General features: G+C 48.9%; 1 protein-coding gene across 7 annotated transcripts in view; it reads left to right on the top strand.

The window, feature by feature from the left end:
* The window catches only part of crebbpa (CREB binding protein a), a 43,434-nt gene extending 28,415 nt beyond the window's left edge, over positions 1–15,019 (top strand). For 4 of the 7 annotated variants that reach the window (XM_060048035.1, XM_060048036.1, XM_060048034.1 and 1 more), the window contains 17 exons: positions 373–552; positions 1,095–1,257; positions 1,454–1,572; positions 1,984–2,223; positions 3,012–3,100; positions 5,025–5,105; positions 5,313–5,369; positions 5,727–5,804; positions 5,912–5,979; positions 6,457–6,607; positions 7,715–7,861; positions 8,068–8,181; positions 8,345–8,510; positions 9,248–9,415; positions 9,612–9,773; positions 10,268–10,549; positions 11,552–15,019. In XM_060048035.1, coding sequence (XP_059904018.1) covers positions 373–552; positions 1,095–1,257; positions 1,454–1,572; positions 1,984–2,223; positions 3,012–3,100; positions 5,025–5,105; positions 5,313–5,369; positions 5,727–5,804; positions 5,912–5,979; positions 6,457–6,607; positions 7,715–7,861; positions 8,068–8,181; positions 8,345–8,510; positions 9,248–9,415; positions 9,612–9,773; positions 10,268–10,549; positions 11,552–13,840 — 4,554 coding nt within the window. In that variant the 3' untranslated portion in view covers positions 13,841–15,019. The remainder of the gene's footprint in view (positions 1–372; positions 553–1,094; positions 1,258–1,453; positions 1,573–1,983; positions 2,224–3,011; positions 3,101–5,024; positions 5,106–5,312; positions 5,370–5,726; positions 5,805–5,911; positions 5,980–6,456; positions 6,608–7,714; positions 7,862–8,067; positions 8,182–8,344; positions 8,511–9,247; positions 9,416–9,611; positions 9,774–10,267; positions 10,550–11,551) is intronic. The other 3 variants (XM_060048038.1, XM_060048037.1, XM_060048040.1) reach the window with 3 other exon arrangements.
* The last annotated feature ends 976 nt before the right edge of the window (positions 15,020–15,995 follow it).

Below are 15,995 nucleotides of genomic sequence, written 5' to 3'. Positions count from 1 at the left end.
TCTCTGAACCACGCCCCCCCCCCCCCCACCCACCCAAACCCACCCCCAACCCCCACCCAAACCCACCCCACCCACCCATTCGTCTGACCTCCATGTACCAGCCACATTGAGTGTTTTGGTCTCGTAACCTGCCTTGCTTTCCACTCTTGTTCGTAGCCGTCATCTCACTGGGAATATGTCTATATGGCGTCCTTCGACTTTGGGGGAGGAGTTGAATACAAATGAGCGGTGTCTGGTGTCTAGCCCCCACCCTGCATGTCGATGTGCCTGACCGTGTGAGCGGTTACCCAGGTCCTAAACATTCTTCTCTCTCCACCCTCCCCATGTCTGTCCTCCTCCCCGGCACTCTTGTCTCTTCCTGCCCGGTTCAAGCTGTCTCAAAGCGCGGCCAGTCTGGAGAACCGGGTTCCCACGCCGGCCTCGGCGGCCAGCGCTGACCTGCACTCTCAGCACGCCGTGGCCGACCTCCCCGTCCAGGAGAACAAGGCGGAGGTCCGTCACGTCAAGCAGGAGTTTGAGCCCGTCTCCATCAAGAACGAGTCCAAAACCGAGGTGAGCTTCCACGTCGAGGCCCTCGGTGCAACGGCTCCAATTTATTGGCGCTGCTCTTTTTCAACTTTGTTCATTGTTCAGGAATGTTCTAGTCCGTTGTCTTTGATTGTTTTTCAAATGATACATTCTCGAACTTCTTTCATCCTTTTGTCTTGTGAAATGTCTGTTTGTTATAAATCCCCATGAAAAGCCATTAAAAACCGACTTAAGGCAGGAAAGGGTTCATACAAAGAACTAGATGACGTGCTCATGGTCCTCATGGGCTTCCCTCTAGAACCTAGAAAAACACTCCCTGCTAAGCAAGGTTACGGAGACGCAAGTTTGCCCGTGGGCGAGGAATTTGGGTGTGTACACATCTCCATGTAGATAACTATTACGAAGGGTTATCACATGATATATTGAGGTAAAGATGGGCTGCCTAAGTGCACACACTTGGAATGGGAAGACCGGTTTGCTTGCACACTGAAGAGTGAGTTTACACTGCCAAATTAATTTCAAAGACGCAGACAACTCTTAACTTTGGGTCGCCTTGCCGGTTACAGATGGAGGAGGACTCTGGTTCGATGCTGGCCAAGAAGGAGAAGCCAGAGCCAATGGAGGTGGACGAGACGAAGGCGGAGTTGAAGGTGGAGCTTAAAGACGAGGAGGACAGAGGAGCAGCCAACAGCACGACCTCCTCGTCCCCCTCTCAGTCCCGGAGGAAAAGTGAGGCTGCAGTCCGCACCGACTGCACCCCACTATAAAATCAGACGTTCATGTACATTGGGTTCCTGCTGCTCTTAATGATCCATGCAGTGTTTTTACTGAGCTTTTATCTTTCCTACTCCCCCCCCCCTCTTTCACCGTCTGTCTCCACTTCTCCTCCCCGCCCGTCTCATCTCTCCCCCTGCTCTTCCGGCAGTCTTTAAACCAGAGGAGCTGCGGCAGGCTCTGATGCCCACGCTGGAGTCTCTTTACCGGCAGGACCCCGAGTCGCTGCCCTTCAGGCAGCCGGTGGACCCCATGCAGCTAGGCATCCCGGTGGGTAGCAACACACAGAGACCGGGAGAAGTCAGACAAAGTAGTCCTCAGGCGCAGTTTCCCTTGTAGACTCTTAACTCAAGGATTTTGTGAGATCTTGTTTTTTTTCTTCTTGCCACCTGTGTACGACGGAAGTTTGTACCATCTTTGTCAAACATATACCGGCTGGAAGTATGCAATACATACCTAAAATATATTTTGCCCGTAAACTGGGAGTAGACTGTAAACACCTATTTTACCTGTCACATGGTGTGTGTGTGTGTGTGTGTGTGTGTGTGTGTGTGTGTGTGTGTGTGTGTGTGGTTGGTTGTCAACCACGACTCAAGTTAACTGCTAAAGGTTTGTGTCTGATGTAAGCTCCAACATGTCTAGAGCAGAATGATGAGGGGCCTGATTTTCCCCCCTCTGCAGGACTACTTCGACATCGTGAAGACCCCCATCGACCTGTCCACCATCAAGCGCAAGCTGGACACGGGCCAGTACCAGGAGCCCTGGCAGTACGTGGAGGACGTGTGGCTCATGTTCAACAACGCCTGGCTGTACAACCGCAAGACGTCCCGCGTCTACAAGTACTGCTCCAAGCTGGCCGAGGTGTTTGAGGCGGACATAGACCCCGTCATGCAGGGCCTGGGTTACTGCTGCGGCCGGAAGGTGAGGCAGATCGGCGGGGAAGATACGAGGCTGTAGAGATCAAAATAACGTGTGACTTCAGTGCCGAGTAGGAATGCACCCACTGTTTACTTTTGTGTATCGCCGCACAGCAACGACTGATACGACTACTTTTTACCTTGTAATGAAGTAAACAGCTCTGTGCCCTTTAGTATACCGGAACCACAATTTCAACATTTCAAAGGTTTTTCTGGCAATGAGATGCTTCAAAAGAAAAACAATGAAAGACACTTTCAAGTTACTTCAGTGCCGAGAAGGAATGCACTGAATGTTTACTTTTGTGTATCGCCACACAGCAACGACTGATACGACTACTTTTTACCTTGCTATGAAGAACACAGATCTGTGCCTTCCTCATTCTATGAGTCAGTGACGAGCTGGAAAGGCAACCCTTTCAGAGGATTGTGATTAAACTACTAGTTGTACAAATCTGAGATTGCAATAGGATATTGAAGCTTTGCCGCACGGGTCTGGTGTTGACATAGAGGATCGGTTCCCTCTTTAGCTACATGAGGAACTTGCTGGGGTATGTTAAATAAAATGTTTTCACTGGATCCATCGCTTTTGTTTCAAATTAGATCTTCTTGGATTTTCTCTACTGAGCAAATTGATTTGGTATGTGCAGAAAATTCCAAGAAAATTGGCAATGAGTATTTCTAACAACGTGGAGCAGAATCTATGTGCAGTGAAAGGTTTCAGAATGCCGGTTTAAAACATGGCGGATTCCAGGTGTCCAGCATTAATGAATGAATGTGTCTCTCTCCCTACAGTACGAGTTTTCCCCTCAAACCCTCTGCTGCTACGGCAAGCAGCTTTGCACCATCCCCACCGGGGGTACGTACTACAGCTACCAGAACAGGTACGTCTGTCTGCTGCGTGTGTATTTACTGGTCTGTTCAATGCCCAGTTGCCAGAACAGGCATTGCGGTAATACATTGTGATATCGACCCCGACTTTGATTTGCTACGCTGTTTTATGATTCTCTTGGATTTCCACTCTGGGAATCTAAATATATGATGTCTCTCATGGACCTACATACCCGCATAATTTGATATCGACATGACTTTGGTCCTGTTGAAATAAAGTCCACGTGGGATGTGATTTATTTGGATTCCCAGTCTGCATCAAATAAGTAATCTCGGATCCAGCAGTCTTATGATATTATAGCAGCAGAGAGCCTGGGCTGGAAAATGGAAACATAAAACTGGACTGATGGAGTCACGCTTTGTTTCCCATTTCACACTGAGATATTACTTTGTGCATTTGTGGGTGACGCTTTCGGAGGATCAGTTTTCCTTATCTCTGCAATGGCCTGTCTACAAGGGGTTGATTGGTAAACTTTACAGGCACTTCTTTAAAGAACTCCAGTGTCCAGATAGGATGTGTTGGCTTGTTTTCCCAGCGCTTGCCATGTTGGGGACCGCTGTTCGCCAATCGCACGCTCACAGAACAGTTCCTTCGGCAACGTGATTCAGATTACCTACTTATTTTATGACTTATAACCTACTTTAAGTATTATTTGAGACGCAACTAAATCAAAACAAGTCCTTGAACGATGACTCATCTTAGTACTGATCCTTGGATCAGATGACGATGCCTTGAAGTGTAAGGGAACCACCTGTTTCTGCTCAAACTGCTACCATCCTTGTCTGGGTGCGTCACAATGAGCGATGTTGTTTATGAAACGAGGCACACACCATGGCGTTATACTAGAAGTGTCCGAGAAGCCAAACACTCCCCACAAACACCGCCATCAACAACCACTACCCGGAAGGCCCTTCACACATCCACACACAACTAACCTCCTTTGTTCCCTTGGTTGTGAAGTCAAAGAGATTATGAAAAAGCACTTTGATGTCACGAACAGTGCTAACTGCGTTCAGAGCAGAGAGGAATGTTAACAAACTGGTTGGCCTAGACTGGCACAAACATGGGGCTTCATTTGTGTTTTCGCTTAATGACTTGCAGTAGTATATTTGAATACATTACCGTGTTCACATAATATATCACCTTTTAAAGGCCTTGTAGACCAAGCCACTGCTTTGCTTGCGGGTCGACTCACAAAACATCTGGCCATCCACCAGACTGTAAACACAGAAAGCATTTGGCCCTCACTGTCAGAATAATTTTTCTAGCAACCATTGAGCAAGTCTTGCATTCATTGCAGCCCCCCTCTTTTGTCAGGCAGGAACCAAAATGATAAGAACACAAATTGCGTAGATATTTTTTGTGTTGTTAGTCTAATTGCGCCTTGCTGGGTATCCTTGCGCCCCCTGCTGTCGGTGATGTGCCATTGCATCCCAATCTCAGCCAGAACTACAAATAATAAAGACGCTTAGCTGCGGGTTCTGGACGTTTCGCTCCTGTAAAAATAAATATTACATAAAATCTACTTGGGGTGGAATTAGATTAGCAATATTTTACATTGGTACCACAACACAAACATAACAAGTTTTTTGACAATGAGATGCAATGTAAGACACTTTTTTTTTTTATGGGGTGAAATTAGATCAACCACTACAAAATCTTGTTATTCAAGTTGGTTTTATATTTAATGTTTATGTTAGTATTTAACATGACATACAGAGGTCAAACTAATTATGAAAGTTACTTTAACTGGTCACCACCGCCATACTCTCTTTCTACTGCGTTTGTTGCGGGCTATCAGTACTATCGGTATCGGTATCAGTACCAGAGCAGGTATTCTATCTGTACTGGATACCAGGACAACCCTGGGGAAGTGGGCCTTGATGGAGCTGAACTAATGCCCTGTTCCTCTGCAGGTATCATTTCTGTGAAAAGTGCTTCAATGAGATCCAAGGAGAGAGTGTGACGTTAGGAGACGATCCAGCGCAGCCACAGACGTAAGTAAACCTAGTGACGCGCATAATCCACCTGAAACATGTGGATCAGGATTCACTTGATATACAGTGTTTTGATCATGTGTAACGGGTTTGCTTTTTAGAGCAATTAAGCGAGAATCAATGCATTACTATTTGTCCAAGGCAGTATCATTAACCTATGTTCATCTCTTTCCCTTTCTCTCTTTCTCTACCTCCTTGCTACTCTAGAATGATATCTAAAGATCAGTTTGAAAGGAAGAAGAACGACACACTAGACCAGGAACCGTAAGTATGAATATGTTGTGAGCGGGATATGTTGTTGAATTAAACCCAAATACATTTTAGATTTGCATCCCGATATGCAACGCATCTCTGTTGCATGCAAAAGTACGTACGAAACATTGGGTTAACCTAAAACTATTGGTCGGCTTGGAGGAAGGTTCAACTGGCTGGGGTAGTCTTGTTGCTCGCTCCATGTAGCTGTTTCAACACCAACAGCCGTACAATGCAACTACTTGCACCTCGATACAAAGCTCCATATAAACATGGTTTATTAAATTCGTTTTTCTGCGGTCACTTGAGGCTAGTTCACTCATTCACCTGACCGATGTGATCCATTCTGAAATGTGTTATTTTGTGCAGGTTTGTTGAATGTAAAGATTGTGGACGCAAGATGCACCAAATTTGCGTCCTACACTACGACGTCATCTGGCCCTCTGGGTAAGCTCTCGCCCTCATGTACCAATTTATATTAGTCATACCGTTGTCATTGTTCCCGATGGTAATCAAGAAGACCACTAACTTTTATGTTCATCCCCCTTTCCCAGCTTCATCTGTGACAACTGTTTAAAGAAGAGCGGTAAGACACGGAAGGACAACAAGTTCTCTGCAAAAAGTGAGTCGCTTCTCCTCCCCGACCCGCCCTCTCTCACTGCTTCTCCTGCGTAGTCTTTCTTCCAAATGCGAGTCAGACATCGGCATGTGGTAGCACAGCACACCCGGGGAGGCAGAAGAAAGCCGGCCTGTTCTCTGTACCGTACCTTTCCTCTCCATATGGGCCCCATATGTTCCTTTTGAGGTTGCCCCAGCCAGAGGCATTCCAGCAGTTGCCTCAACTCATGGTTGGCTTTGTAGTTTCCCCTGTTATTCTGGGCTAATGGTATACCCTCCGTGCCTCTATAGTGTCCAACAAACACTGAGAACTCTCCAGGGCCGTTTTCACACCAATAATTGGCAGGACTAAATAAGCAAAAGTGTGCCCTATTGGAACACGTTGATATGTTTTTTGTTTCATCTGAAGTCTGCTGCATGCTTACAGAAGTAACACTGGTGTTGTGCGTTCCTGACGTGTGTGTGTGTTGTGGTTCTATAGGGCTGCAGACCACGCGACTGGGGATGTACATAGAGGACCGTGTGAATAAGTACTTGAAGAGGCAGAACCACCCAGAGGCCGGAGAGGTGTTTGTGCGAGTTGTGGCCAGCTCCGACAAAACGGTGGAGGTGAAGCCCGGCATGAAAGCCAGGTGAGGAAGCTCCGCCCGTATCCCAGGATTAAAGCGACATCGTCCGGGATTTAATAATGATAATCATATCCGATATAAACTAGATATCTGCCGGGATTATATAATGTTCAACGTATCACGATATTGATGTGGATATTATCTGGGATTATATAATAACAAACATATCCCGATATTAAAAAGATATCGTCTTGGATTATATAATGATAAACATATCCCGATATAAACTGGATATTTTCCGGGGATTTTATAATGATAAACATATACCAATATCAAACTAGATGTCGTCTAGAACGATATGCATATTAGAATGTGAGACCAGATATCATCTGGGATCTTAAATTAAGTGTAAATGTTCTCTTTTGATTGGAAAGGCTTAATTATAATTTTGGAATATTGAAAAGATTCCTTATAAATTTAGGTGCTTCCTCCATTTTCTTGGTTATCTATTATTATTTTTTATGTGCTATGTTAAATGCATGCTAAAACCAAAAAAACATTGTCGCATTGCAAGAATGTGGACTGCAGATGTAAATTTGCCTAAGACTACCTCTGGTGCGATGCACCAAATGTTACACAAAATAAATTGGAACTAGTGGTTCCATGTTGTGCTGTTGGATTGTGTTCCAAAATGGCTCCTCCTGGCTGCTGTCTTTCGACCGCACCTTGAAGCTGTGCTAAAAAAATCCTTAACCTGAGGTTGTTAAATACGAAACTCCTTTGGTAAATACAGAGCGCAACGGTTGAGCGTTTCCCTTTGTCGTCTCGGAGTTACAACGTGCGCCTGACTCTTGTTATTCTTCAAAGTGAACACACAAGTCCCCCATTAAGGCTTTGTGTATCATGTTGTTTGACTAGAGGGCCCTCACACAACCCGTCTGGTCACGTAGGGACACTAACATCAGAGTCTGAACCAATCTTTGTCCCCTCGCGGTGAACCTATGATTGTAAATACTTGATTACATGAATGGATCCCCTGCATTGAACTTGAGGAGTGAAAGCTGTGTGGACAACAAAAGCAACCTCATTTACATAAAATATCACTTATCCTTTGTGTGATTCATGTAAGGAACCTGTGATTTGATTGTTTGTTTATTTTCCACACGACAGGTTTGTGGACACCGGCGATATGCCCGAGTCCTTCCCCTACAGAACCAAAGCACTTTTTGCCTTCGAAGAGATTGATGGAACGGATGTGTGCTTCTTCGGCATGCACGTGCAGGAGTACGGCTCCGAATGCGCCTACCCAAACACCAGGTCAGTGCTGTGTTGAAAACCCCATGACACATCTTCATTTCACACCGTTGTTGCCTACACCGCCTGGAAATCCTTCAGATAAACCACACAACTAAATTAATTTAAGACAAACATGTTCATTGTCTTTCTAGGCAACCACCTTGAGTGTTTGGTTCAGTTCTACCGTCTCCCATACTACATGCTGCGCCCCTTTTCTCCCCTCACAGACGGGTCTACATATCGTACCTCGACAGTATTCACTTCTTCAGACCTCGGCTGCTGCGAACGGCGGTCTACCATGAAATTCTCATCGGCTACCTAGAATACGTGAAGAAACTTGGGTACGTCTCCCTCTCCTGTTGTCACTGCCGTTATATCCCGAGTGAGGTTTCCCTGCTGTGTTTATTTCTACCATCTGATCCCAGACCTGCCTGGTTATGCCCTGTGGCAGATGAGAGGGTCTTGTGGGTAAATCTCCTGATTCTGAAACCCTTTTCTCCCTAGCTATTCCCAGGGGCACATCTGGGCCTGCCCGCCCAGCGAAGGAGACGACTACATCTTCCACTGCCATCCTGCGGACCAGAAGATCCCCAAGCCCAAGAGGCTTGGGGATTGGTACAGGAAGATGCTGGACAAGGCCTTCGCTGAGAGGATCCTCCACGACTACAAGGTGAACGGCCACAGCCATATTGGGGTCGGACTTTCAGGAGCGGTTTCTCTCATGGCAGCGGTCTCACAAGCATGTTACTGTGACCCCTTACCTCAGACTATTATGTATCAGACCCTGCTCTTTTTTTTTTTGTTGCAGGATTATTCTTTATTTGTAGTTTTTACTCTTATTTTTAATTTTTCCTGTCCTGTATTGTCTGCTGTGATACCCGCATTTTTGGGCTGGGATAAGTACGTCCTCCTTAATAAACGCAACAGCTTTTCTTCATAGAGTAGACAGTGTTAACCAGGACCTTCTTCATGAAACCATGTGCCATTGACTCTGTGTCAGCTCATGTCCCTGTGTAAAGCAAAGTCCGGCCTTAACACGCCAACTTTCCTGTAGCGCTCTCCAGAAATGACAATGGTACCTGGCGCTTTGACATGCAGAATTATGAGATGTGGAGGAATTTGCTTTATTTTTCTGTACACTTTATTCCCGGGTTTTCAGAAGCCTTACATGAGCAGTGTAATTTTCCCAACATTAATATAATTAAGGGTATTACAAGTACTTACTGTTGGAAAACAAAAGTCACTCATTGTCTTTCACCGTGCCAACACACTCATTGTTTCCCCAACGAGAGGAAACGGTGTCTGCTTTTTTGCGACCTTGTGCACATAAGTCTACTCTTACCTACAAGTGACTGCGCATGGGCTGTTGTGATCTTGACGTTGCTTTGCGTCTTCCGTCCCACCCAGGACATCTTCAAGCAGGCCACGGAGGACCGGGTGACCAGCGCCAACGAGCTGCCCTACTTTGAAGGAGACTTCTGGCCCAACGTGCTGGAGGAGAGCATCAAGGAGCTGGAGCAGGAGGAGGAGGAGCGCAAGAAGGAGGAGAACACGGCTACGTGTGAGACGCCAGAGGTAAGGACACGGCTCATTCTCACAGGACGGGGCTTTCTGTCCCAAGCTCGGCAGACTGCATTTGTTTTTACCCATTTGTGCTAAACAAGATACATTTTAGGGTAGCTCGAGGCAGCAGCACGTCGACGTGTTTACTCGGAACGGGTGAGAAGATCCTCACCCCACTCTCGTTCTCTCCCCACCGTCTCATCGTCAGGGCACACTGAGTGACAGCAAAAACGGCAAGAAGAAAAACAGCAAGAAGACCAATAAGAACAAGGGGAGCTTGAGCCGCGCAAACAAGAAGAAGCCTGGAATGCCGAATGTAGCCAACGACCTGTCCCAGAAGCTCTACGCCTCCCTGGAGAAGCACAAAGAGGTGAGCGCCCGCTACTTTTGCAGAGAGTTCCCTTCATGGAATCCACCGGCGGCCCTGTTGTTTGGACAGCCGTACCCTGAACCATGGTTAGGATGTTGCCAGGTGCTTTACTGCTGTAGTTTGCTGGAGAAACTTTCTTTATAAGAGAACGCTTTGTCAGATGTTTCTGAAAGGTTCAAATGGAAATGGAACCTGTTTTTGATCTGGATTAGGGCAGGAGTAGTTTCACAAATGAGACTTGATTGATAACTGAAATCCTGAACCCTTTTTTTCAACGCTTCTTTCGCTTGTTTCATCCAGTCATGTTTCCGCAGGCGGGGATCTGTACGCGCGTTATGGCTGAACACTAACTCTGCCAGCATTATTAAACTGTAAAAGCGTTTTCCGTAAAGGTTTCAAAGCTACAGTTTAGATTAGCCAATAAAGAAATCCACGGATTAAAACCCCAGCACTACTCAGTTCTTGACCCCCCCCCCCCTGCCCGTCCCGTCCAGGTCTTCTTCGTGATCCACATGCACTCTGCGCCGATGGCCAACGCCCTGCCACCCATCTCGGACCCGGACCCCCTGTTGACCTGTGACCTGATGGACGGCCGCGATGCCTTCCTGACGCTGGCCCGCGACAAGCACTGGGAGTTCAGCTCGCTGCGGCGCTGCAAGTGGAGCTCCATGTGCATGCTGGTGGAGCTGCACAACCAGGGCCAGGACCGCTTTGTGTACACCTGCAACGAGTGCAAGCACCACGTGGAGACGCGCTGGCACTGCACCGTCTGCGAGGTGAGGCTCCACGGGCCCGGGGGGGGGGGGGGGTTGACGCAGCAGGACGTCTTGGGGCCGGGTGACACTGTAGTGGTTCTTGTTAGGAGGAACCTTTTTAAAGGGGTGATGGTATGCCAAGTGTGAGACCTCTTCCAGTGTTTTAGTGACATCACAGTGTCGGACATCAGTCTCCACCTAGAATGTCTTTCTTTATTTTTTCTTTTTATTTATTATACAGGAAAGTATTAGAACTAACAAAGTTACAATATAAAACGGGCCTGTCTCAGTAAAATAGCTGATTTCCAGCAGGTTCCTGTTCTGCAGCACATATAACATGTAACAGGGACAACGCACATCACGCGTCACATTTACATACAACACATAACGGGGACATAGCACGTCAAACATCAGTAGGACAATCATATAGACAGACTGAGCACAGACAGTGATCTATATAAGTCAGTGTTCGCAAGTGTATGTGGTGAGGAGTAACAGTTTATAAGCTTTTTTGAACTGTGTGATGGATTGTAATACTCTAATGTGAGTATTACAATCCATCAATGTATGATGGATAGATAAGCACCCTTGGCTACGGTCCACTCGGTAGGCCGGTAGACTGATCTCTCCGACATACATCTAGGTGGTCGTGCCCACTTGTGATGCAGAAAAGGCAGGTTTTCAAACGGCTTGTAATGGCCTACCTCAATCGCACCAGGTGGCCCATCACCTGTTTAACATGTCTTTGAATACTTTCAGTTCGACGGCATGGTGAAGATTCTGTACACAGTTCATTACATGGTGATTTGGTGTTACAGCCACACCTAGGTGGAAATATACACTGAACCACTATAGTGCCAACGTCAACAACACACTACCGTGTTACAGCCGAAGCTGTATTACATTTTTGCGGAAGCCTACCCTCGTAGCAAATCATCCCAACACTCAAGGATGTGTTCATTGTAAAAAAAAAAAAAAAGTGTTTGACACCCAAACTCATAGTTTGTATCGTCTTCTCCTCAGGACTTTGACCTGTGCATTAACTGCTACGCCGCCAAAGGCCACGAGCATAAGATGGTCAAGTGGGGCCTGGGTCTGGACGACGACAGCAACAGCCAGGGGGGCGAGGCCTCCAAGAGCCCCCAGGAGAGCCGGCGTCTGAGCATCCAGCGCTGCATCCAGTCGCTGGTGCACGCCTGCCAGTGTCGCAACGCCAACTGCTCGCTGCCGTCCTGCCAGAAGATGAAGAGGGTGGTGCAGCACACCAAGGTCTGCAAGCGCAAGACCAACGGCGGCTGCCCCGTGTGCAAGCAGCTGATCGCCCTGTGCTGCTACCACGCCAAGCACTGCCAGGAGAACAAGTGTCCCGTCCCCTTCTGCCTCAACATCAAGCACAAGCTGCGGCAGCAGCAGCTGCAGCACCGGCTGCAGCAGGCGCAGATGATGAGGAGGAGGATGGCCACCATGCAGGGCCGGGTCATGCCTCTTCCGTCCCCACCAGCCTCCAGCACCCCCAGCACTCCCAACCCCCTCCCGCAGCCTAGCACCCCTCAGACGCCCCAGCAACCGCTCTCCAACCTGCCCCAGACCCCCAGTGCCGCGCCCGTCATGTCCCCTTCTTTCCCCAACGCTCCACGCAATGGCCAGCCTCCAGCTCCGGTGTCTCAGGGTAAGCCCGGCCCCCAGGCCTCCCCTCTGCACCAGCAGCAATCCCCTCTCCCACCGCCGGCCCCGCCTCAACCCCAGCCCCCGCAGCAGCAGCAGCAGCCGCCGCCGCCGCTGGCCGCCATTAAGATGGCCCGGCACATTGAGCTGATGGCTCAGGCCCAGCAGAACCAGCAGAACTACCGAGTCAACGTGAACGGCCTGCCCATCAGCCCGCAGCAGCAGCCGCAGCGCATGGTCGGACCCATGCAAGCGGCCATGCAGATGGTACCAGGGCCCCGGGCCCCGCAGGTGATGCAACCCAACATAGCCCCAGGACAGTGGCCTGGAGCCGGCGGCCAGATGCAGGCGGCACAGCCTCAGCAACCAGGCCTGGCTCCCGGTCAGTCCCCGCAACAGGCCCTGACCATGCAGAGAGCCATGATGCCCCAAGGGCAGCAGCCCCCACAGCAGGCCCCGAGGATGCTGGTTCCTCAGCAGCCCGGTGTCCGGCCACAAACCCCGCAGAGACCCGGCAACATCGCGCCCAACGCCCTCCAGGACCTCCTCCGCACGCTCAAGTCTCCCAGCTCCCCCCAGCAGCAGCAGCAAGTCCTCAACATCCTCAAGTCCAACCCCCAGCTCATGGCGGCTTTCATCAAGCAGAGAACGGCCAAGTACCACGCCAACCAGCCCCTGCAGCCACAGCCAGTGGGGGGGCAGCAGCCGCCGCCGCAGCAGCAGCAGCAGCAGCAGCAGCCGCAGCCGACAGGCTTACCGGCCCTGCAGGCCCTGGCCATGCAGGGAGTGGCGGTGCAAAGGCCTGGAATGCCCCTGCAACAAACACAGCAGCCCGCCAACCCAGGCATGACTGCATTGGGCCCCCAGGGGCCGCTGATAAACCCAGCTCACAACTCCAACGCGCAGATCCAGGAGCTCTACCGTCGGCAGCTTTTAAGGCAGCAGCAGCAGCAGCAGCAGCAGCAGGGAGTGATGCCTCAAGGCCACCCTGGCCAGTTCCCCCCGCAAGCCCAGGGCACGGCAGCCCCCTACTCCCAGCTCCGCATCCAGCAGCAGCAGCAGCAGCAGCAGCTGGCCATGCAGACAGGTTCAGGAGCAGCCACAGGAGCCATGGGCCAGCTCCCTCCCATGGCTCAGATCGGTCAGGCCGGCATCGGGATGGACTCCACCCAGAACTTGCTCCATCAGCGCCTGCTCCAGCAGCAGCAGCAGCAGCAGCAGCAGCAGCAGCTCCCCCAGCAGCAACAAGCCGTCCTCAAGCAGCAGATGGGCTCGCCGAGCGCCATGAGCCCCCAGTCACACCTGCAGCCCCAGGGCGGCGCCCACCTGCCCGGGCCGCCCGCCCTGGCCAACGCGCTCGGTAACCAGGTTCGATCCCCGGTGTCCGCCCAGTCTCCGTGTCCCGCCTCGCAACAGCCACCGCTACATTCCAGCCCCCTGCAGCAGCCCCAGCCCTCCCCCCAACACACAGGGTCCCCCCGGCCGGGCCTCGGAGGGCCCCTGGAGCCGGGACACGTGGGGGCCCCGGAGCAGAGCGCCATGCTGCCGCAGCTCAACACCCCCGCTAGGGGGGGGCTCGGCGGGGACTTGGGGTCGGGGGGAGACGCCACCGGGGACACTTTAGAGAAGTTTGTGGAGGGGTTGTAGCAGCACCGAGTTGTGTGCCATGTGTTCCCCGTCCTGCACCCCGGACTCTCCGTCTGTCAGAGGGCTCAGTTCGTCTTTCTAAAGTTGAGAACTCTTTTTGTACTGACGTGTAAAAAGTTTAAACAGTTGTACACGGGATCAGTTGGGGGGTGGGGGGGGGTGGGGGGTGAGGAGAAACCAATGTCAACATTTCTTAAAATGGTGAGGGATTTGCAAATGGGGTTCTTAAAGTCAGTTGAATCACAAAGAATATATATATATATTTTTGGTTGAGACCAAATGTGCTCGATATTAGTTCTATTTTGGTTTTGTTTTGGTATGCTTTCATGCCTTTCTCATGAATTTTTTTTAAGAAGAAAAAATGCGAAAACTGCAATTAATGTTATTCATACATTTTTATTTTGTACCGTTTGGGAAAAAAAGTCTACCGTTTTTGTGTTTAATACTGTTGAATGATTTGTTTTTGTTATGGGCCAGGTTCTCTTTAAACTCATTCCTGGTCATTGCAGCCTTGTGTCTCTAGCTCTCTGCCGGACGACGCGTGGTGCAGGAAGGAAGAATTCCCCCTTTTCTCGTTGTGTCTGAGCAGCACTCGCTCATCATACTGAAATAGGAAACGGACAAAGTCAGTTTATTTTTTTTGTTACACAAGGACATGTATGCAGGCGCACATGATGACACTGACGCAGACTCAAAGCCCCGACACGGTGATGCCACTTCGCAAGCTGAAAACAAACTGATTGTCGTCGGCAGCTTGGGGAGAAGATCATTCATTGTGTGGGTGAACATGATTGCTTTAATGTGGGGGCGTGGGGGGGAACGTGCGTTGTTTTGTTTTTTTTGTCACTAAAATGTAAATTGTAAAGAGCTCGAAAAAAAGACCAGGCCTCTAAGCTGAGATGGAATGGCTGTTTGACAGTGTCCCGATTAGTTATCACACCAAGATGTGAGCGGGTTTGGAGATGAACGCGGACAACCGGAAAGTTATCAACCCTTATTCCTCTCCCACGAAAAACTTGAATTGGGGGATAATCTTTTTCTCCTATTGTAAATCATGCAAGTTATTAAGCAAAATACTATAAATATAAGGAAGAGAGAATGAAATCACTGTATAGACTGGTTAAAGACTCATTTCTTACTTGTATACCATATTGTTAAATAAACTGTGCAACAGAAAAAGCAACTTGTAAGTAAGCAGCTTTAACTAAACGGTCTGCTATGGGTTCCTTGGAGTTTGAGCCGTAGGTACATTATACTGGCCAGAGCACATTCTTGTTCAGATGGGGTCAAATGCTTGAGTTGAACACCTTTATCTTTATATCCGCATGATCTGATAACGTTTGAGTGGCGAATAGAAACAATAAGGCTTATAATGTTCGTGGTGGAGAGCTGTGCCGCATGGACCCCCTCAGTCGACTCTGATTAAGCAAACTACAGATCTTGTGAGATAAAGACTGCATATTCGGTAACCCCGAATGACAGTCGAACCCCTCAGTTAATTATAAAACAGTGGAGGAAAAATGCATTGCATTCTAATCGTTTATATCTAACCAGGTAGCTGACCCAAACTCGTCAATAATACATCCTTAATAATAACTCCAATGAAATAGAATGGGTCCCCTCAAAATGAATGAGATGACCCAGCCACTGAGAGTGAATTACTCGCCCCTCGGCTTGCTTACGTTGACTTTACGCTTCAAGTCCTAACCTTAAACAAGGACAGCTGCGTTCATCCTGTCCATGTGCCCCTGCAAGGCGAAGTTCATTGGTCGTAGGGTGGCGTTGCAAAATACGTCCATGAAGTTCATGAATTATTTGGTTTCCCACGAGATTCCTTCGCCTGTCACGAAAAACCAGGGTCCTAGAAAACCTAAAACTTCAAAGTCAAAGTCAGTCATTTTTAATGTCAATTAAGCAATATGTACAACAGGACATACTGAGGATCGAAATTACGATACTCTCCCACCCCAATGGTGCAAAATACATCAAATAAATAAATGTTTAAAAAATATAGTACATACACAAGGACAGACACTAGACTGGTATTGGTGCATAGTGCAAAAAGAGTCTTGTAAATTACAGATTTCAGTGTTGATAGGGGCGGGGGGGGGGGGCACAGAGTCCATGGCTTTTAGTGAGGAGGCGGAAGGGGAAG

This window comes from Gadus macrocephalus, chromosome 3 (genome assembly GCF_031168955.1).
Source record: "Gadus macrocephalus chromosome 3, ASM3116895v1".
NCBI classification, from domain to species: Eukaryota; Metazoa; Chordata; class Actinopteri; order Gadiformes; family Gadidae; genus Gadus; species Gadus macrocephalus.
The sequence above is the reverse complement of the archived record's forward strand: the minus strand, read 5'-3'. Positions and strand labels throughout refer to the sequence as shown.